Source organism: Chiloscyllium punctatum, chromosome 4 (genome assembly GCF_047496795.1).
Source record: "Chiloscyllium punctatum isolate Juve2018m chromosome 4, sChiPun1.3, whole genome shotgun sequence".
Taxonomy (NCBI): Eukaryota; Metazoa; Chordata; class Chondrichthyes; order Orectolobiformes; family Hemiscylliidae; genus Chiloscyllium; species Chiloscyllium punctatum.
In genome coordinates, this window is record NC_092742.1 from 43,966,884 (window position 1) to 43,990,979 (window position 24,096).

General features: G+C 41.1%; 1 protein-coding gene across 1 annotated transcript in view; it reads left to right on the forward strand.

Annotated features, from left to right (window-relative positions):
* Positions 1-24,096, forward strand: part of degs2 (delta(4)-desaturase, sphingolipid 2) — a 62,230-nt gene that overhangs the window by 12,399 nt on the left and 25,735 nt on the right. The window contains exon 2 of the mRNA XM_072568520.1: positions 1,547-2,289. Within this exon, the coding sequence (XP_072424621.1) occupies positions 1,547-2,289 (743 nt within the window). The remainder of the gene's footprint in view (positions 1-1,546; positions 2,290-24,096) is intronic.

Genomic DNA, 24,096 nt, shown 5'->3' on the forward strand with positions numbered 1-24,096 from the left:
CACTAGGGGCACTTTAGCATAGCCAATTCACCTGACCTGCACATCTTTGGAATATGGGAGGAAACTGGAGCACCTGGAGGAAACTCACACAGACACGGAGAGTATGTGCAAACTCCTTACAGACAGTTGCCCAAGGCTGGAATCGAACCTGGGTCCCTAGCAGTTTGAGGCAGCTGTGCTAACTATTGAGCCACCGTGCTGCCCCCCAAAAAAGCAGCTCAAACTCCTGCGAGCTAGAAATATTTTAAAATAATTTTGATATGGGGATCAGTTGTAATTGTTTAATGTTTACTGATGACAGAAAACCAGTTGAGAATGTAAGTTATGAGGAAGGTGCAGGGAGACTTCAGGAGAAGATGAACAGTCTCAACACAAGAACAGGGTGACAACCTTCGGATAAGGGGTAGGCCACTTAAAGCTGAGATGAGGAGAAATTTATTTGCTCAGAGAGTGGGGAATCTTTGGAATTCTCTACCACAGAGGGTTGTGGGAGCTCAACCAATGAGCATGTCCAAAATAGAAATCAATACCTTTCTGGAGGCTAATGACATCAAAGCATATGGAAATATTGCAGGAGGCTCGATGAGCTGAATGGCCAACTCCTGTTCCTATGTTCAATCTTCCTTTGAAATCTTGAGCCTCCACTTCCCCAAGTTTTTCCTCCATCCCTTTTCCAATTGCCTGAAGATCGCGCTCACTTCATTTGATGGGAACAATTTATTTATGATTGTCAACTGATGGGTTGCTCCCACCTACTGTCTCTTAGATTGTCCCTATTATCTTTGGGTAGGAGACTGTAAGGGTGTGGGAGTTAAGTCTTCTCATCCTGAACTAAGGTAACTCACAAAACGTTTCTTGTTCAGCTTTACAACTCTGTGATATTTATGCCAACTTCTAGTTAGTCTTAGATTTTATGAGCTCTCATAAGCCATATGATAAGGAAAACCACAAACATCACTGAATCTAAATAACTCACTGGAAGCCCAATTCAGAATTCAGAGTTGGAGTTCCAGTCTGCAATTGCTGGATTATATGGGTTCAAACTCTACACCTTCTAATTCAGAGGTACCAGCCGGACCTTTTGCCCATTTAAGCCTCAGAATGTTGGTTAAAATTTGAAGCCACTTGTAATTAAATAGCCAATTGACTCTCACCAGCAAAACTCACAACTCAATAAAGCCTTCATGTCCAGGATGGCAAAGAGGGTGCAACACTCAAATTGTGTATATATCTTCAAAACAATACAATTAGCATTAATAGCACTGAGCTGTGCTGACATTATACCCAACCATTGTGCTTCTCTATCTCTATATTCTCCTTTATGAGATTGCTTAAAAACTACACCTTTTGGTCACCTATTCTAATTTCTGCATTTGTGGCTCTAAATACTGTTTCTGTGAAGCACCTTGGAAGACACTATAATAAATAAACATTGCTGGTGTTATGATATACTATATTTTACAAAATATTTTAATGTTTGATCACTACATGTGTTAGAATTGTAGTCAATAATATTTGTTATATTGTATTTTGTTTTGTTCTGCAGCTAAGTATCCAGAGATCAAATCACTGATGGGACCCGATCCTAATCTAAAATGGATTGTGTTTGGAATGGTCCTTACACAGACCATTGCATGCTTCTTTGTGAAAGATTTGTCTTGGAAATGGATTATATTCTGGGCTTATGCCTTTGGAGGTGCTGTCAACCACTCACTGACTCTGGCCATTCACGATATCTCTCATAATGTTGCATTTGGCAATAAGCTGGCAAAATGGAACCGATTGTTTGCAATGTTTGCTAATCTACCAATTGGAATGCCGTATTCTGCATCATTCAAGAAATACCACATAGATCACCATCGATACCTGGGAGGTGATGGCTTAGATGTAGACATCCCAACAGAAATGGAAGGATGGTTCTTCTGCACTCCATTTCGCAAAACGATTTGGCTTATTCTCCAACCCCTTTTTTATGCGCTCAGGCCCCTTTATGTTAACCCTAAACCCATTACAAGGTTAGAGGTGTTGAATGCTGTGGTGCAATTTGCATATGATTTTCTCATCTACTACCTGTGGGGCTTGAAACCAATAGTATACTTGGTGGCAGGCTCACTTCTATGTATGGGTATCCATCCAATCTCTGGACATTTCATTGCCGAGCATTACATGTTTCTGAAGGGGCATGAAACCTACTCGTATTATGGTCCTCTCAACTGGATAACCTTCAATGTTGGATACCATGTTGAACACCATGACTTTCCCAGTATTCCTGGCAGTAAACTACCATTGGTAAGTAGAGAAATAATTTTAGGGCCTACCTGCTGGTTGAGTAAGTGCATCATATGAGCTAGTACTGAATTGTATAGTGTCGGAAGATCCTAGGTTCATGACATAATATGGGTTGTGATAGATAAGCTTTGTTAAGGTAACAACAAAGGGACTAAAGTTTACTGGAGTATCCTAGGTTATAAAGAAGACTAAATCAATCTATATTGCTGTTTCTGGTGCAGTGATCTTAGGTGCAAACAGGTTGCTACACCCTAACATGAGTCAGCACTGTCAAGGGAATACTGGAGCAATATATTGATATAGAAAACATTATGACAATTTAACTAAGTGTATTTCCGTGGTGGCCAGCACAAGGCATTTGTAATAATCATCTAATTTTCATTAATATTACTGCGTTGTGTGTACTTACAATTCAATTTAACAAAGATGAAGTATTTTCTTTTAACTTCAAAGCCCGAGTGCTGAAATTAAGATAGTTTAAGTCAAATAGCTGAATTCTTACAGCCGAATTGTGTGATGACTGTGATTATCGCCGTGTTTAGCTCTTCTAATCTACGGTATAGCTGTCCCTGTCTGATGTCTAAATCTGTCACCTGACTTGGTTAAGAGGCTATTATTGAATTTTGACACAAGAGAAGAGGAAAACTTCTGGACAGTGCAGAGTGTAACATTTCTATCTGCTATGTACTGATTGCTTAGAGCAAAAGAAGCAGGAGTAGGTCACAGAGCTCTCAATCCTGTATTGTTAGTTATTAAATCAGGATAACTATTTTATTCCCAATAATTAATCCTACAATGTCACTCATGTGTAAGTATTTCTATGTATAGCTCTAAATGTTTAATAAGGACCATGTTACAATTCAAATTATTAAAAACTATTAGTATTGCTCAACGATTTGTAACTTTTTCTCATGTTTATTTCCTGTTATTGTTCTTTAAATTTACCTAAGATTTTGCTCCTATTGACAGGGAATATATAAAAAAGCTATTGGACATTTGATTTCTTTCAATCATATTTTTTGCCATTTTAAGAGCCCTCACTGCTTCTGTGCTATTTAGGATGAAAAGTTTCTGAAAAGCCTTGCTCCAAATATTCAAAGTAGGATGCACAACCCTGATTATTTGGAAGGCCGATACTTTCTGTTGGGAAAGCGTTGTGTTTTTTTAAAGAATTATTATAGATTATTTTTATACTTTTGCTTTTTGGTCTTTTCTTGTTACCACTCAAACCACATTAATGTGTTGCAAATGACATCGTTCATGTTGTGGTGCTAAAAGCAGACAATGGACAATGAGTGACAATGTCTCTTTGATAAGTTGGTGGAACAAGCTGACTTTGTTACATGTATATCTTGGTAACCATGGTGGACGCACAATGTACAGTTAATTTAACAATGCCAATAAAAAATCAATTTCTGTGCATTATTTTAAAGATTTATTAAACACAAGGTGTTTGAATGTTGATACTTGTATTTATAGATTGAATGATTAGATTCAGGTTTCATGTGCTAAAATATAAAATTCAAATGTCAAAATCTAATTTCTAACAAATTGAATAATTTCCCAAATGTTATTCCTAAATCTCTATTTTTTTTCATGGAAGTGACATCAGGACTATATTTGCATTGTATTACAATAACAATTAGAGGACTAGAAAGTACTACATATAAACAAGCCCTGGTGGCTCAGTGGTTAGCACTGCTGCCTCACAGTGCCAGGGATTCGCATTCGATGCCACCCTTGGGCGACTGTCTTTGTGGAGTTTGAACATTCTCCTTGTGTCTGCATGGATTTTCTCTGGGTGCTCCCGTTTCCTCCCACAATTCAAAGATGAACAGGTTAGGTGATGCTAAATTGCCCATAGTGTTCAGAGATGTGTAGCGTAGGTGCATTAGTCAGGGATAAATCTAGAGCAACAGAGTAGAGGGAATGGGTCTGGGTGGGTTACTCTTCAGAAAGTCACTGTGTACTTGTTGGGCCAAATGGCATGTTTCCACACTGTAGAGTTTCTATGAAAGCAGATACACCTTTGTGGTTCATGATAGTCTCAATTTACCATCCACGGGATCCTATGTAGATTAACCTTACTAATTTTCAAATTATTACTAATGGCCTATACCTTAGAAACTTATAGATGTTAAATGTTTTAAAATGACCCAAACTGATTCAGTAATCTGATAATCTCACCCATATAGACCATTATGGCAACTGTATCTGGGGGTACAAAAAATACCATAGAGGGAAAATGGTTTGATTTTGTACTGTTGTTTGGGAAAAAGAGAATTGTTGGACTGCTTTGATGGTTTAATGGTATTTGTTCATTTATAGATGGTCAACTGTTGTCATTTTAAGCTCCTTGGTTTGTTACATTATTGGGTAAAATTTGATCCACATTATCTGTCCACATTGCAATGAATGCTTAGAATATTTTATTACTATTATGAGAGAACATGGGTTCTGACATTGAGGTAATTGGATTTTGTCCAATCAGAAACTAATTTTTGTTTAGTGCTGAGTCAAAACAGCATAATCCAAGAAGTCATGCAATTCAAGCTAAGTGACTACACAACCTATAAAACTAAAATATTGTGGATGCTGGAAATCTGAAACAAAAACAAAAAAAATTGGAGAAATTCAGAATGTCTGGCAGTATCTGTGGAGAGAGAAACGGAGTTAATATTTTGAGTCTGCATGATTCTTCTTTGATTCTGAAGTGAAGACAGAACTATGGTCAGCCTGTAAGTTCTGAATGAAGCAGCAAGTTGCCATAAAGGTAAGGCAAGACAGAGGTGCTGTGAACAAGGTATGCACAAAATGAGTTAGGCTGAAGAAGGTCACTGGCCTTGAAACATTGACTCTGCTTTCTCTATCCTGATGCTGTTGGACATGCTGAGTTTCTCCAATAATTTCTGTTTATCTTAAGTTTCTTAGGAGGTTTTGACAGGGCATGTTTGAAGAGGTTGTTGTGCCTTATGGGAGAATCTCAGACCAGAAGGCATAATCTCAGAATAAACTTTTAAGAGAAAGATGAGGAGGAAATTCTTCTCTCAGATGTTAGTGTATTTGTGGAATTTTCTGCTCCACTGGGTTATAGAGTCATAGATATGTACAGCACGGACACAGACTCTTTGGACCAACTGGTCCAAGCCGACCAGATAAGTCAACCCAATCTAGTCCCACCTGCTAGCACCCAGCCCATATCTCTCCAAACAATTCCTATTCATATACCCATCCAGATGCCTTTTAAATGCTGTAATTGTACCAGCCTCCACCACTTCCTTTGGCAGCTCATTCCATACACGTACCACCCTCTGCGTGAAAAAGTTGCCCCATAGGTTCCTTTTAGATCGTTCCCCTCTCACCCTAAACCTATGCCCTCTACTTCTGGTTGATGAGGTTGGATTGTTATGTATATTTGAGGATGCCATTGACAGATTTTTAATCAGGATCGATATCAAGAGTTATGAGCAAATGGCAGGAAAGTGGAATCGAGGATTATCAGATCAGCCATGATCTCAGTGAATGGTGGAACAGACTTGATGGGCTGAATAGCCTGCATCTGCTCCTACACCTTATGGTCTTATGGGAATTAAATCATTACCTTAAAAGGAAACATTTGTAAGAAGACAGGGAAAAAGCAAGGGAGTAGCATGAAGTGAATTATTTCTTCAGACAGCCAATGCAGAAACGATAGTTTCCTTCTGTTGTCATAACCATTCTATAATTCTCCTTCAATCTTATTTATAGCACTTTGCTCAAATTTCAATAGAAAATCAACAACATATATCATGTAGATTGCTGAGAGTTTTGCTTTGTGATACCAGTAGGACATTGCTGGACCTACCTTCAGTTGAGTATGCCTACTTTCATAGACACTGGACCCTTTGTGATTGTAGATCTCTGAGTATCCTGGATCTGGGTAGTTGTCATTTGGGTATAAGAGTCCTGTCCTTTGCATTATACTGCCTACATTATCCAGCCCCTTATGAAGTGTATTTTGTTCCACATAACTGTCAAATCGATGTGGTTCAGTGGTTAGCACTGCTGCCTCAGAGCACCAGGACTCTGGGTTTGATTCCAGCCTCAGGCAACTATCTGTGTGGAGTTTGCACAGCCACCCTGCACCTGCATGGGTTTCCGCTGGGTGCTCTGGTTTCTTCCTACAGTCCAAAGATGTGCATGTTAGGTGGATTGGCCATGCTAAATTGCCTCATAATGTCCAGGGATATGCAGGCTAGGTAGATTAGCCATAGTAAAAATGTAGGGATAGGGTAAGTGTTTGAGTCTGGTGGAAAGCTATTTGGAGGGTCAGTGCAGACTCACATGTGCTGAATAGCCTCTTTTCATATTGTAGGGATTCTTTGATTCTATATGAGTATGTGAGGTATAAGGTGCTTCATTGCCTGCTAGTAATTCCTCAGATTCTGAACTTGTGTAATCAATCTCAATTTTTTTTTATTCATTCACAGAATGTAGTTGTTGCTGGCTGGGCCAGCATTCATTATTGCTCTCTCTTTGCACTTGAACTGAGTGGATTGATAGGACTACTCAGTGGGAAACAAGAGTCAACCACACTGCTGTGGATCTGAAGCTGCACATAGGCTAGGCCAGGTGCAATGACAGATTTCCTTCTCCAAAGGGTATTAGTGAAGCAAATGAGTTCATTTTTTATCATGCTTGACAACATTTATATGGTCACCAATAATCCAGCTTTTAATTTCAGATTTTATTTGATTTCAAACTTCACCTTCTGCTAGGATGGAATTCAACCCCATGTCCAAAGACCATTAGATAAAAAAAAGCAAAAAGAACTGCGGATGTTGGAAATCTGAAACAAAGACATAAATTGCTGGAAAATCTCAGCAGATCTGGCAGCATCATAGAACATAGAACATAGAAGAATACAGCGCAGTACAGGCCCTTCGGCCCTCGATGTTGCGCCGATCAAAGCCCACCTAACCTACACTAACCCACTATCCTCCATATACCTATCCAATGCCCGCTTAAATACCCATAAAGAGGGAGAGTCCACCACTGCTACTGGCAAGGCATTCCATGAACTTACGACTCACTGAGTGAAGAACCTACCCCTAACATCAGTCCTATATCTACCCCCCCTTAATTTAAAGCTATGCTCCCTTGTAATAGCTGACTCCATACGTGGAAAAAGGTTCTCACTGTCAACCCTATCTAACCCCCTAATCATCTTGTACACCTCTATCAAGTCACCCCTAAACCTTCTTTTCTCCAATGAAAACAACCCCAAGTGCCTCAGCCTTTCCTCATAGGATCTTCCTACCATACCAGGCAACATCCTGGTAAACTTCCTCTGCACCCGTTCCAGTGCCTCCACATCCTTCCTATAGTATGGCGACCAAAACTGCACACAATATTCCAGATGCGGCCGCACCAGAGTCTTATACAACTGCAGCATGACCTCAGGACTCCGGAACTCAATTCCTCTACCAATAAAAGCCAGTACGCCATATGCCTTCTTCACTGCACTATTTACCTGGGTGGCAACTTTCAGAGATCTGTGTACATGGACACCAAGATCCCTCTGCTCTTCCACACTACCAAGTATCCGACCATTAGCCCAGTACCCCATCTTTTTGTTCCTCTTACCAAAGTGAATCACCTCACACTTAGCTACATTGAACTCCATTTGCCACCTTTCTGCCCAGCTCTGCAGCTTCTCTATATCCCGCTGTAATCTGCCACATCCTTCCTCACTGTCTACAACTCCTCCGACTTTCGTATCATCCGCAAACTTGCTCACCCAACCTTCTAACCTCCAGGTCATTTATAAAAATGACAAACAGCAATGGTCCCAAAACAGATCCTTGCGGAACACCGCTAGTGACGGCACTCCAAGATGAACCTTTGCCATCAACTACTACCCTCTGTCTTCTTCCAGCCAGCCAATTCCTAATCCAAACCTCCAACTCACCCTCAATGCCATATCTCTGTATTTTCTGCAGTAGCCTACCATGGGGGACCTTATCAAACGTCTTACTAAAATCCCATATATACCACATCTACCGCTTTCCCCTCATCTACCTCCTTAGTCACCTTCTCAAAGAATTCAATAAGGTTTGTGAGGCACGACCTGCCCTTCACAAAACCATGCTGACTATCCTTGATCACATTATTCTTATCCAGATGTGCATAAATCCTATCCCTTACAATTCTCTCTAAGACTTTGCCCACAACAGAAGTGAGACTCACTGGCCTATAGTTACTAGGATTATCCCTACTCCCCTTCTTGAACAAGGGAACCACATTTGCTAGCCTCCAGTCCTCTGGCACTACTCCTGTAGACAAAGAGGACACAAAAATCAAGGCCAATGGCTCTGCAATCTCCTCCCTTGCTTCCCAGAGAATCCTAGGATAAATGCCATCAGGCCCAGGGGACTTATCTATTTTCACCCTTGCCAGAATTTCCAACACCTCTTCTCTACATATCAGTGGAGAGAAATTAGAGTTAACATTTCGTTTCCAGTTCCCAAGAGCATTAGCCAGGTTCTATGGATTATTAGGTCTGTGACACTATCATTATTCCTCTGCAAATCATATTCAATGTTTCCTTTGTGTCTTTTGCATGGAAAGCCTGCTCAGCGCCAAAGAAGCTACATTTGTAGCAATAAAGTGTCTTACTCCAGCTTTTTGCCTGGAAACACCACTCTTTTCAGTGACTTCGGTGAGTTGTCATCTTTGAACTTGAAATGAATAGAACTTTCATGCTCCCTAACCTTGCTTTGATCCTTACTATTGAGTGAATCCAAATAAGATTTTCATCAGTCTACTCCACAGACTGTGGAGATGCAATCATTACCTAATATGGCACAATTGAATGAATCTGGGTAATGCACTCATTACCTGACTAAACCCTCTTGTGACCATTCCTACCTCTCAAACTGATTATTATCATCATCTTCAACTTCTAAGTGTTAGGGATCACTTTAAAATCTCTGCTGCTATGCTTTTGGTCATTCATTGTATAATGATACTTGGAGTCACATCTGTAGCACCTGCTAGCTATTCCCCAGGCATTTCTGGGGCTTATTTGCCTATTGTCTGTCAGATCAGCTAAAAATAGCTTCATGCTTATTCTTTCCAGATATTGTACTGATGCCTGCACCTTGTAAATGAAGTGTCTTGAAATGCTGCGAATATTGAGCCCTCCATCTTTTGTGACATCACAAAATGTCTTGTTGCATCACTAAGTATGCTGGAAATGACAGCTTCCCCATTATATTTTTAAAGTAGTAGACACTTGATTCAAAAAGGTGTCTTTTTGTAAAAGAACAAAACACTAATTAAGACCAAAAGCCTAACCACATAACGTTCAAGCATATAGGACAAGTGCAGGAAATTGGGATTAACTCACCTTTAGTGGTCGACATGTCAGTACAGATGTAATAGGTCAAAAGGGCCTCTTCTATGCTCTATGACTCTATGAATCTACATGCAACACATGAGCATAATTCAATAATTCAAATGGGGGCACTGAGAAAATAATCTCTAAATTGAACTTAAGCAATCTTTTCCACAGTCTGTTAAAGTTCATATTATATTTCTCTGTGCAAAATCTATCAAAGTCTGACTATGCCTTGTAGATATCTAACAGATCAACTTTTCTGTAAATTTCATCCATGAGTTTTAAGAGAATACTTAAGTCTTCATCAATGTTCAACTGATGGACATCTAATTCCCAAAGTATTTTGCTTCTGATTTTACTGTTGTTAAGAAGTAACAGTGCCAAAGTAGTACCTTGTTTTCTGTTTGCTAAGGATGTGCACATATCTACTTCATTTTCCCATTGAGTTCAGATTCAGAGTAGTTTGGTGGGTGGATCTAAACCTAACAACTTAGCTTATGTGACTTTCAGCCATTCTTCATAAAAGTAACTCAAGATTATAAGGTTCTGTCTGATTTTTCTTTTCTTAGCTTCCAATCTTCACCTTTAGGAGACCATCCTTTGCTACCATTTTAAATAATTCTGAAATCTGACAGTGAGGTAGGAAGCCAGATGCAATTTTTTTAGTTACTGCTACATTTATTAGCAGAATGCCACATTATATATGTTTGCCTCCTCTCTCATGAACAAGAAAAGTCCCCCAAGTCCCTCTTTCTTCTTTTCCTAAACAAATCAACTGAATAAACTAATGATCAATCTTTTGAAAGGGTATTGCAACTTACAAGTCTTCCTTTATTTTGCCCAAGGTACTTAATCAATCAATGTTCTTCATGTACCTTCATGTTCCTTAGCATTAACAATACAATGATCACAGTCTTCAGACCAGCTTTGCTGTGATCTCGCCTGTGATTCCCCACTGTGACACCTTCTTGGAGATGGCCATGACCCAGCATTTGTGTGGAGCAAATGTAACTTGCCACTTGTCAGCCCAAGCCTGGATGTTGTCCAGATGGTTTAGCATTTGGACATGGACTTCTTCAGTGTCTGAGGAGTTGCGAAAGATCCTGAATATTGTGCAATCGTTGGCAAACATCCCCACTTCTGACCTTATGGTGGAAGGAATGTCCCAGCTCATTTACTGAGTTTTGCTGCGGGGTGGGTCTGTAAAGCCAAATGAAATATGCAAGGAGCACATTTTCAAACAGGACCAGGCAGAATTCATAGCCTCATTTATTTCTCACTCTCCTCATCCAATGCAGCCAGCAGTTGTGAAACTACCTGGTGGAAATGCCACCCCGTAAAGTAATAGTCAGCTTATCCACAGGTGACGGGCAATAAATGCTAGCCCACATCTCATGAGTGAATTTTAAAAAAGTGAGCTAATTAATGTTGGCTTTACTTCCTTTAGGATGTTCCATAAAATAAGACCTGCAGGGAACTGAAATTATACAGTCTACCTGTTTTACATATTGGCAAGATAAAGAGCCAGCTTTTGGAAGCCTGAGGCCGTTAACTAACTGCCATGAAGTCTCTGTAGGAAATATTTCTACTTATTTCTCAGATCTTTAGTTATCAAGAGGCTTCTATTGGATCAGCATGATATAACTGTCTCTCATCAATAAAAGAGAAATTAACTCTCCTTTGGAGGTGGGGAAGATATTCCCTGTGGTGGGAATGGCAATGGCTTGTTGCTCATCAATTGGAGGCAGGCAGCCAATAAAATCAATTAATTTGCCTATTGCTAGTTATTTTACCATGTTATTGCATTTTACCAGCATTAGATTCACCCCATCAAATAAGCTGGATGTGGAAGCGTGCCTTCCTGTTAATGCTTATGTTTATCAAAATATTTTAGGAGCTGTATTGTTATGCGTGTATAAATAGGATGTCACAACTGTTCTTCTCTCTGTGTAATAACGCAAAATGTAGTGGGCTGCGATGCCAATTTGAGTGGTACATTAGATGTCAGCATTTTGCCCAGAAGTGTGCTTATTTCCAAGAACCACAGGGTGGAACATAATGGCAGCAGATATCCAATAAAACTCAAGCTTTATAAACAAAGAATTAGATTAAGAAACATTAACACCAATTTGTAAATGTCAGTTCGCCATAATCTTACCAGACCATAGGCTGCTCTCTCATTAGAGATATAAAACTGGTGATGGTTTAACCTGACAGTCACCGCAGCTCAGGTGAGGTGGGAGATTTAGAAGTAGTGACCTTCTTGGTAACCTCAGCTGGTGCAGGAATTGAACCCACATTGCTGACATCGCTCTACGTTGTAAAGCAGCCCTCCAGCCAACTGACTATTAATATTACAGAGCGAGTACAACAAATTGAATTGTATGAAATCAAAATGGCCACCACCACAGCAGTGAATATGCAGCATCACCTCAGGATAAAAAGGGAAACTAATTGTATCATGACATTTTTGAGAAGTTCAAATGAAAGTGCAGATGGACATTTTGCATCCTTTCATTCCATCCTTTTAGGGACAGCAGAGACAGATTTAAAATTGTTTAACAGCTGGGAGAGGAATGAGGATGACAGAGTACATATAGACAGAATTGTTGAAAAATTATCTCACATCTTGAGCCAAAATCAAGCTATTAAATCTATTTAAACAAACAGAAATTGCTAGAAAATGTCATCAGGTCTGGCAGCATCTGTGGAAAGCCTTCTCTCTGCTGAGTTTTTCCAGCTATTTTTGTGTGTTTCTGATTTTCAGCATCTGCAGTTCTTTATTCATTTTCTCTATCAAATCTGATGGTGTGAATTTCAGAGCTTTAGACAAGAACCTGGTGAACCTGTGAACCATTACTAAATGAGATCAAAAAATTGAATCAGCAAATATAAATTAAAAATAAATGGCTGATAAATCAAGTAATTCAGAATTCGAAACACCCCGATACACAAAAAGCCATGATTAAGTAGAAGAAAGTTGTGATATCACAGGTTGTAAACATTACTGGAATATATTGTACCCTAATTAAGCAGATGAAAATGCAATCAAGTCAAGAAGAAGCAGGGCCATGTACTGAAACAGCAACAAAAGAATTCATACCAAACAGAGATCAAGCTATGCAAGAATTCGTGACCGTGAGTTTACCGACAGAGGAAATATTTTACATGTATTCAAACTGCAGGGTTTGTGAAAAGATAATCACGAGGAAAAGATATGCAAAACCATGAAAGAATATGGTAAATAAGTTACGAGAAGCAGAGCTACTGGGCAAATGCAAAAGACAAAAAGCTAAACCTCCTATTATCTGGAAGACAATAAGAACATAAGGACATCATAAGCTAAGAACAGGATTTTGTACCTTGAGCCTGCTCTGCTATTCAATAAGGTCATGACTGATCTCACGTCAGTCTCAATTCCACTTTTTCTGCCTCCTCCCATCACCTTTCACCTCCTTTCTCTGATTAAAAATCTATCGCCTCCTTAAATTTACTCAATAACCTAGCATTCCACTATATTGTTGGATTGGGAATTCCACAGATTCACACCACTGAGAATAATAATCGTTCCTCATCTCTGTTTTAAACCTGCTACTCATTATCCTAAAATTATGACTTCTCATTCCAGATTGTCCCAGAAGAGGAAGCATATCCTCTAATTCAATCTTCTTTCGCATCATATATACCTCCATTCGATCTCCTCTTAGTCATCTAAATTCCAGAATCTGTAGGCTGAAACTGCTCAATCTCTGTTCATCAGACAAACCTCTTCCCTCTGAGATCATTCCAGTGAACCTCTTCAAAACTGCCTCCAATGTAACAATTTCCTCCTGAAATAAGAGGAACAGAAATGCATACAGTACGATTAGATTAGATTCCCTACTGTGTGGAAACAGGCCTTTCGGCCCAACCCCGGCCCTCTGAAGAGTAACCCACCCAGACCCATCTCCCTTGACTAATGCACCTAACACTATGGGCAATTTGGCATGGCCAATTCACCTGACCTGCACATCTTCGGACTGTGGGAGGAAACCAGAGCACCCGGAGGAAACCCATACAGACACAGGGACAATATGCAAACTCCACACAGACAAGGTTGGAATCGAACCTGGGACCCTGGTGCTGTGAGGCAGCAGTGCTAACCACTGAGCCACCGCACTATGGTCTCACTAATGCCTTGTACAGTTGCAGATACACTTTCCTACTTTTAGACTTGATTCCTTCAGAAATAAATGCCAAAATATGATTTGTCTTCTTTATTTCTTGCTGTAATAGTGATAATAATAATGAGTTACAATAGAGATAACAACTATGGATCTGTATGAAATGTTAGGATGTGCAAGTTCATAGATGCGTAGAGATATACAGCATGGATACAGACCCTTCAGTCTAACTTGTCCATGTCAACCAGCTGTCCTAAATAAATCTAGTCCTATTTGCCAGCATTTGGTCCATAATGCTCTAAACCCTAAACCCTCCAAACCTCTAATCCGTCTAAACCCTTCATATTCATATACCCATCCAGATGCTTTTTAAATGTTGAAATTATACCAGCCTCCACCACTTCCTCATTCCATTCATGCACCACCCTCTGTATGAAAAAGTTGCTCCTTAGGTTCCTTTTAAATTTTCCCCCTCTCATCTTAAACTTATGCCCTCCAGTTTTGGACTCCCCCACCCTGGGGAAAAGACCTTGTCTATTTATCCAATCCATGCCCCTCACAATTTTATAAATCTCTATAAGATCACCCCTGCCTCTGACACTCCAGGGAAAATAGCCCCAGCCTATTCAGTCCCTCCCTATAGCTCAAACCCTTCAACCCTGACAACATCCTTGAAAATATTTTCTGGACCCTTTCAAGTTTCACAACGTCCTTCCTATAATAGCGAGACCAGAATTCATTGCAGTATTCCAAAAGGGGCCTAACCAATGTCCTGTACAGCCACAACATGATCTCCCAAATCTTATACTCAATGCACTGACCAATAAAGACAATCATACCAAATGCCTTCTTCACTATCCTATCTACCTGAGACTCCACTTTCAAGGAACTATGAACCTGCACTCCAAGGTCTCTTTGTTCAGCAACACTCCCCAGGACCTTAAGTGCCCTGATTTGCCTTCCAAAAATGCAGCACCTCACATTTATCTAAAATAAATTCTATCTGCCTCTCCTCGGCCCATTGGCCCATCTGATCAAGATCCCATCGTACTGTAAAGTAACTGCCCACTACACCTCCAATTTTGGTGTCATTTGAAAACTTACCAAACATACCTCGAAACATATAACACTTAAATTAAGAAGAAGATGCTAAATAAGCCCTCAGCCATAAATTTGATACTGCTGCACAGTTACATCATCCCACTCAGCTATACCAGAAGTACTTTCATAAGAATTTGATGGAAAATGTTTGTGCAAAATAACTGCTCTGGAAATGAGTAGTGTGATGCTGGCAGCATAGGATGGAACTGAGCTTCATCAGTTGGAATGACCCAAACCAGAGGAACACACCAAGGTATTAGCTGTACATTCTATGTTACTGAAACAGACAGCCCTTCTATCCTCTGGTTGAGTTGATCTCAGGAAACCATACGATAAAAGCTATCACTGAGTATTGAAAAATGGCCTCCAGTCAGAAACTAGAAAGATCTGGTTCAAATGTATCCAAAGTGTTTTAAAGAGGTGGATGTTTTGAAGATTTTGTGTATTAATCCAGACAGGAAACCTGTGATTTATCCTCCATATATTGCACCAATGGAGAATAGTGGAAGGCTTGAAAGGCCCATAGTGTTCAGGGATATGTAGATTAGGTGCATTAGTCAGGGGTAACTATAGGGTAGGGGAATGGGCCTGGGTGGGTTACTCTTCGGAGGGTCAGTGTGGACTTATTGGGCCGAAGGGCCTGTTTCCACATTGTAGGGATTCTTCTCTTCTCTTCTCTGAAAGAGAGCTCCAAGAGATGGAAGAAAAGACAGAGATCACCAGAGTCACAAAGCCTACAGGTTGAGTAGATTCTATCATTGTGAGAGAAGCCAGACATACAGCTACAAATTAATCTGGATCCCAAAAAATGTAATCAAACAATAAAGGGGTATCAATATCCAGACCAACACTGGAAGAGATCACAACACTTGCACTTGCAAGGGCAAACATTTTCAGTAAGTTTGATGCCAAAAACGGCTACTGGATTGAGAAGCTTGGTGACAAATCCTCACAGTAGAAAACACTCTTCACATGGTACATATCTGTGCGTACCATTTGGTCTTAAGGGCATGTCAGGTTGTGTTCCTGCTGAAAGTAGATGAAACAAACAAGTGATACAAAGGAGCAGTTGGCTTGTTTAATGATATCAACATGTATTAGTGTTGATGAAAAATATCATGACTGCTGTCTATACAAAGACATGGAAGAAGCCAAACAAAATGGGGAGATTGAACTAAACACAGACAAATGAGTGGTGATGGTAGCAACATGCTTGTGCTTTGGGTTTGGTGTTTAGAATTGATAGAGTCAAGCCAAGTCCTGAAACAGTTACACTCATCTTTCAGGTGGAAACTCCTAGTAACAAGAAATGGATGTTTCTTTACTTAATCAAGTAAATGAGCTCTTTTATACTTCACATGTCAGAACACAAAGCAAGTCTACAAGAACTGATGAGAGAAGATACAGAGTGCCAGTGGTCAGACTACATGTGAGGAGTCTCAATAAGCTTGAAAAAGTATGTAAGGAGACAAGTCTGTCATACAAGTCTCTCATACAAATCTGTCATACCAACCAAGGTAAAAATCTGTCCCTCTACAAGTACAAGGAATAGAAACTTCCACGTAAGGATCGGGAAAAATTCTGTGTCGTTGGGAGTGGAAAAATACCCTGTGGTGGATATCTGACCTATTTCTGGGCAGAAACCTAAAATTAAAGTCAATAACTCCAAAACAATGTTGCTAATTTACATAAGTTTACATACTGCATGGAAACAGACCCTTTGGTCCAACTTTGTTCCCAAACCAAACCAGTCCCACTTGCCAGCATTTGCCCATATCCCTCCAAACCTTTTCTATTCATGTACCTGTCCAAATGTCTTTTAAATGTTGTAACTGTATCTACCTCCACCACTTCCTTTATTCCACATATGAACCACTCCATGTAAAAAAAAGTTGTCCCTTATGTCGTTTTTAAATCTTCCTCCTCTTACCTTAAAAATATGTCCCCTAGATTTGAACACTCCCACCCTCAGGAAAATACCATTGCTATTCACCTTATCTATGGCCCTCATCATTTTATAAACCTCTGTAAGGTCACCCCTCAACCTCTTACACTCCAGTGAAAAAAGTCCTGGCCTATCCAGTCTATTTTTATAACTCAAACCCTCCAGTCCTGACAACATCCTGGTAAATCCTTCCTCTCCAATTTAATAATATCCTTCTTATAGCAGGGCAACCAGAGCTAGATACAATACTCCAGAAGATGCCTCACTAAAGTGTGTACGACCTCATCATGACTTTTCAACTACTACACTCGAAGGTGTTAGCAATGAAGGCAAGCATGCTAAATGTCTTCTTAAACACCCTGTCCATGTGTGATGTACCTGAATCCATAGGTCTCTCTGCTTTTCCAAACTACCTAAAGCCCTCCCATTAATTGCATAAGTCCCACATTTGTTTGTTTTAACAAAATGCAATACATCACATTTATCCAAATTAAACTCCATCTGCAACTCCTCAGCCCATTGACCCAATTAATCAAGATATCTTTGTTATCTTAGATAATCTTCACTGGCCACGATACCACCAATTTTGATGTCATCCACAAACATGCTAACCATGCCTCCAAAATTCTTAGGAGAAAGTGAGGACTGCAGATGCTGGAGATCAGAGCTGAAAAATGTGTTGCTGGAAAAGCGCAGTAGGTCAGGCAGCATCCAAGGAGCAGGGGTTCCTGAAGAAGGGCTCATGCCTGAAACGTCGATTCTCCTGCTCCTTGGATGCTTCCTGACTTGCTGCGCTTTGCCAGCACCACATTTTTCAGCTCCAAAATTCTTATCCAAATTATTTCTATAAGTGACAACAAAAGTGGACCCAGAACATGGCTGGTCACAGGCCTGCGGTCCAAAAAACAATCCTCCACCATCACCCTGTATCTCATACTGTCAAGTCAATATGTATCCAATGGGCAAGGTTTCCCTGAATCCTACGTGATCTAATTTTACTAATTAGTCAACCACGCGCAACCTTGTCAAAGGCTTTACTAAAGTCCACGTAGACACCTGCACCAATCAACCCCACCACCCTGTGGCTGAACATTTCAACTTCCCCCTCCCGCTCTGCCACGGACACGCAGGTCTTGGGCCTCCTCCATCGCCATTTCCTCACCACCCGATGCCTGGAGGAAGATGGCCTCATCTTCTGCCTCGGAACACTTCAACCCCAGGGCATCAATGTGGACTTCACCAGTTTCCTCATTTCCCCTCCCCCCATCTTACCCCAATTCCAACTTTCCAGCTCAGCACCATTCCCATGACCTGTCCTACCTGCCTATCTTCCTTCCCACCTATCTGCTCCACCCTCCTCTCTGACCTATCACCTTTACCCCACCTCCATTCACCTATTGCACTCTTAGCTACCTTCTCCCCAGCCCCACTCCCTTCCTATTTATCTCTTCACCCCGGAGGCTCCCAGCCTCATTCCTGATGAAGGGCTCTTGCCTGAAATGTCGATTTTCCTGCTCTTCAGATGTTGCCTGACCGGCTGTGCTTTTCCAGCACCACTCTAATCTTGGCTCCATGTAGATGACACCTGCCACTCTGCCTCATCAGTCTTTCTGATTCTATGAATAGTGAAGTCTGGACTTCAAATGATGGTTATTCAGTTAGAAATGGGGATTTAATGGAGGATGAAGAAATGCTGGTCTTGCCAGCAAGGTCCACATCCATGAACAACTAAAAAGTTAAGTTGACATCAATGCAAAGCACGCAACAGGCAATCTGACCACTTGTTGCATTTATGTTAACAAGAAACAGAAAACAAAAGTTGCAATATTTTAGTTTTAATCAATATTATAAAACAATCACATGATCTTTTTCAAACCTAATTTTTTAGGTGATACATGGAGTCAGAAAATTTAAGATTATTAAAAGAAACCAGGAAGATTAATACAAGAGAAGCCATTAACTTTTTCTGCATTGATAATGCCAACTGTTACTTAGCAATATTTGTTTTGCATTGTGAGACAATTGAATTACATACTTGAGCAGAATAGCATTCAACCAGAGAGCACCTACCAAGTGACATGTGATGTTCCTTTCTAAACAACAGGTGGATAACCTTGAGATGTAGAGTAGAGGACAAAACTGGGAAAATTCACAAACAGTTTGCTAGCTGGGTCCTGCGGGTCTGTAATTAAGTGATGTGTGTTATAATTAAAACATTGGATGTTGCTACAGTTTACTATCTGTCAAATTATAATTCAGTTCTGCCAATCAAATTTACCAAGTAACAAGAAAAATTGTTCAGACTTATTATCTATCAAAGCAAGATCAAAATGAGATGTCCTGCTTAATGGTGCTGTACTGTATAATCATTCTCCTGCAGAAACTAAGGCAAAACTAATGTGTTACTCTGTTTGAACAAAAGATGAGGCTACCTACAACAGGTTTTATAGCCAGTGTTAGAATACTGTATCAATGTCTGTAAAGCACAACCTTTGTAGCAGTTGCTTGGAGAAATTTTGTACTAATTATGGGCATGTTTTTCTAGACTGAATGACCATATTAGGCCATTTTGATAATTATTGGAACTTCACTTTATTATTTGGTAGCATTGCTCTTCAATAATACATACACTGGACTGAATTTCACTCTGAGAGTGAGTCATTAAGCTGAATTTTACAGCCATTAGGAATGGGGGTGTGGGTTAGATGGCACAGGGCAGGCATGTTTAAGCTTCAATACCATGACAACCATTTGATTGGCTGGCAGCTTGTGGAAATGGCACTGTTGGAATTTGGCTCAAATTTAGTTTAATGTTGTGTGTATTTATTTGTGAAGTTAAACTGAGATCAGGTCACTTTAATTCTAAGTTTTGGATGAGCTCAAGTTTAAGAATGATGCAAGGAGAACATTGAAATATTTGCATGGAGGCAAGAAAGATGACTTTACAGAATTGGAGGAAGGCTGTCTAAGTAATGTAAACAATATTGCTCAACTCATGGTCAGGGTTGTAAGTGGTCTGTTACAGCAAATAGTTCAGAGGGAGAGGGATGGTTAGGGAACTGAACCCATGACTGGGATCAAATAAAATGACTTAAGACGACACATTGGAAGAATTTTCTGTCTATCCAATACTGAGTAACAAATCCCCAGGCATTGTCAAAATGTGACTCAATCATTTGAAAGTGCAATAACTGTTTCTACATAGACCAAGTTACAAGCAGTATAATATTTAACTTCCCTGAGCTGGATATATTTCCATAACTACATGTACAGAAACAGCTCAGGATATTTTTCTTGCTAAATTATTTGTTGCTAACAAAGACACCTTACGCTAAGTACATCATTGGCTTGTCTAGACAGACTGGAATGTGAAGAAGTGAAGTTTTAACCTGCAATGGTGAATGTCTGTGTGCATGGGAGGTTAAAGGAGCAATAAAATGCTAGTTTGTCCGAAACATGGCAAAACATCTATTGACTGCCACATGTAACTTTTGCACATTTATTGGGGTAAGACAGGCAGCCCTGTGATTAACATATGCTAAAATACAATTAACTGCATCTTTGACCTTAGATTCTGACTGTATCTGCCAGTGCACAGGTTCCCAGGGCTGTCTGAAACTTGCTTGGGTGAACGAGAGCACAGCAGGAGATGGCAGGACTGAACAACTAACAGATTGGAAAGCCTGTCAATGCTAAAGATCTGACAGTGAAAAATCATCATTCAAAATAGAACATAGAACATAGAACATAGAACAATACAGCACAGAACAGGCCCTTCGGCCCACGATGTTGTGCCGAACTTCTATCCTAGATTAAGCACCCATCCATGTACCTATCCAAATGCCGCTTAAAGGTCGCCAATGAATCTGACTCTACCACTCCCTCGGGCAGCGCATTCCATGCCCCCACCACTCTCTGGGTAAAGAACCCACCCCTGACATCTCCCCTATACCTTCCACCCTTCACCTTAAATTTATGTCCCCTTGTAACACTCTGTTGTACCCGGGGAAAAAGTTTCTGACTGTCTACTCTATCTATTCCTCTGATCATCTTATAAACCTCTATCAAGTCACCCCTCATCCTTCGCCGTTCCAACGAGAAAAGGCCGAGAACTCTCAACCTATCCTCGTACGACCTACTCTCCATTCCAGGCAACATCCTGGTAAATCTTCTCTGCACCCTCTCCAAAGCTTCCACATCTTTCCTAAAGTGAGGCGACCAGAACTGCACACAGTACTCCAAATGTGGCCTAACCAAAGTCCTGTACAGCTGCAACATCACCTCACGACTCTTGAATTCAATCCCTCTGCTAATGAACGATAATACTCCATAGGCCTTCTTACAAACTCTATCCACCTGAGTGGCAACCTTCAAAGATCTATGTACATAGACCCCAAGATCCCTCTGTTCCTCCACCTGACCAAGAACCCTACCATTAACCCTGTATTCCGCATTCTTATTTGTTCTTCCAAAATGGACAACCTCACACTTGGCAGGGTTGAACTCCATCTGCCACTCCTCAGCCCAGCTCTGCATCATATCTAAGTCCCTCTGCAGCCGACAACAGCCCTCCTCACTGTCCACAACTCCACCTATCTTTGTATCATCTGCAAATTTACTGACCCACCCTTCGACTCCCTCATCTAAGTCATTAATAAAAATTACAAACAGCAGAGGACCCAGAACTGATCCCTGCGGAACTCCACTTGTAACTGGACTCCATGCTGAATATTTACCATCTACCACCACTCTCTGACTTCGACCGGTTAGCCAGTTTTCTATCCAATTGGCCAAATTTCCCTCTATCCCATGCCTCCTGACTTTCCGCATAAGCCTACCATGGGGAACCTTATCAAATGCCTTACTAAAATCCATGTACACTACATCCACTGCTCTACCCTCATCCACATGCTTGGTCACCTCCTCGAAGAATTCAATAAGACCTGTAAGGCAAGACCTACCCTTCACAAATCCGTGCTGGCTGTCCCTAATCAAGCAGTGTCTTTCCAGATACTCGTAAATCCTATCCCTCAGTACCCTTTCCATTACTTTGCCTACCACAGAAGTAAGACTAACTGGCCTGTAATTCCCGGGGTTATCCCTATTCCCTTTTTTGAACAGGGGCACAACATTCGCTACTCTCCAGTCCCCTGGTACCACCCCAGTTGCCAGTGAAGACGAGAAGATCATTGCCAACGGTACTGCAATTTCCTCTCTTGCTTCCCACATAATCCTAGGATATATCCCGTCAGGCCCGGGGGACTTGTCTATCCTCAAGTTGTTCAAAATGTCCAACACATCTTCCTTCCTAACAGGTATCTCTTCTAGCTTATCAGTCCATTTCACACTCTCCTCTTCAACAATACGGTCCCTCTCGTTCGTAAATACTGAAGAGAAGTACTTGTTCAAGACCTCTCCTATCTCTTCCGACTCAATACACAGTCTCCCACCACTGTCCTTGATCGGACCTACCCTCGTTCTCGTCATTCTCAGGTTTCTCACATACGCATAGAATGCCTTGGGGTTATCCTTGATCCTATCCGCCAGGGATTTTTCATGCCCTCTCTTAGCTCTCCTAATCCCTTTCTTCAGGTCCCTTCTGGCTATCCTGTATCCCTCCACTGCTCTGTCTGAACCTTGTTTCCTCAACCTTATGTAAGCCTCCTTCTTCCTCTTTACTAGACATTCAACCTCCCTCGTCAACCAAGGCTCCCTCACACGACCATTTCTTTCCTGCCTGATCGGTACATACATATCAAGGACACGTCGTATCTGCTCCTTGAAAAAGTCCCACATTTCCACCACATCCTTCCCTGACAGCCTATGCTCCCAACGTATGCTCCTCAAATCCTGTCTTACAGCATCGTAATTTCCCTTCCCCCAATTGTAAAAACTTCCTTGTTGTGCGCACCTATCTCTCTCCATAACCAAGGTGAAAGTCACAGAATTGTGGTCGCCATCACCAAAATGTTCACCCACTAACAAGCCCACCACTTGTCCTGGTTCGTTACCGAGTACCAAATCCAATATGGCCTCCCCTCTGGTTGGACAATCTACATACTGCGTTAGAAAAGCTTCCTGGACACACTGCACAAACACCGCCCCATCCAATCTACTTGATCTAAAGAGCTTCCAATCAATATTTGGGAAGTTGAAGTCGCCCATGACTACGACCCTGTGGCTTCTGCACCTTTCCAAAATCTGTTTCCCAATCTGTTTCTCCACATCTCTGCTGCTATTGGGGGGCCTATAATAAACACCCAACAAGGTGACTGCACCTTTCCTATTTCTGACTTCAGCCCATACTACCTCCAGAGGCAGATCCCCCTCAAACTTCCTTTCTGCAGCCGTTATACCATTTCTAATTAGCAATGCCACCCCCCCTCCTTTTTTACCACCCTCCCTAATCTTACTGAAACATCTGTAACCAGGAACCTCCAACAGCCATTCCTGTCCCTCATCTATCCATGTTTCCGTGATGGCCACAACATCGTAGTCCCAGGTACCGATCCACGCCTTAAGTTCACCCACCTTATTTCTGATACTCCTTGCATTGAAGTATACGCACTTGAGCCCATCTCTGTGTAAGCAAGTAGTCCCTGTCAGTGCTACCTTCTCCACAGCCTCCCTACAGTCTTGGACATCCTGACACACAGCTAGCCTACTTACTGGACTACAAGTCCGGATCCCATCCCCCTGCCAAATTAGTTTAAATGTTCAGGAAGTTTCGATGGTATTGTTGAGGCCCTGAAGTGCCAATCTAATTTGGTTCGGAGGGGTGGGAATGAGGAGAACCATGCCAGCAGGAAGCTAGCAGCTTTAACTGTGTAAGAGGACACGTGTCAGGCACCCTTCTTTGTGAATCTCCTGGTTTCATTGGAGGCACTCCCCTCAAGATCATCCCTCTTTATTCCTCCCCTTTGCCTTGGTGGGATGGGGTTTGTGGTAAGTTCCCTGTAAAATACAGCCTATGGCTCCAAGAGTGAGCCAAACATTGGGAGACTGAACAATGTGATTCTGGTGCCTGGACAGACTGAAGGGTGTCCTTTGCCAGCATGGGTGTCCCAAATGATCTTGGCAGACTGTGCCTTGCACAACGTGGTGCAAAATCATAGGATCACACAGTACAGAAGAGGCACTATGGCCCACTAATTTTGTACTGCCTAAAATATACTACCAGCTACACTGGTCCTACTTTCCCACACTAGGCCTATAAC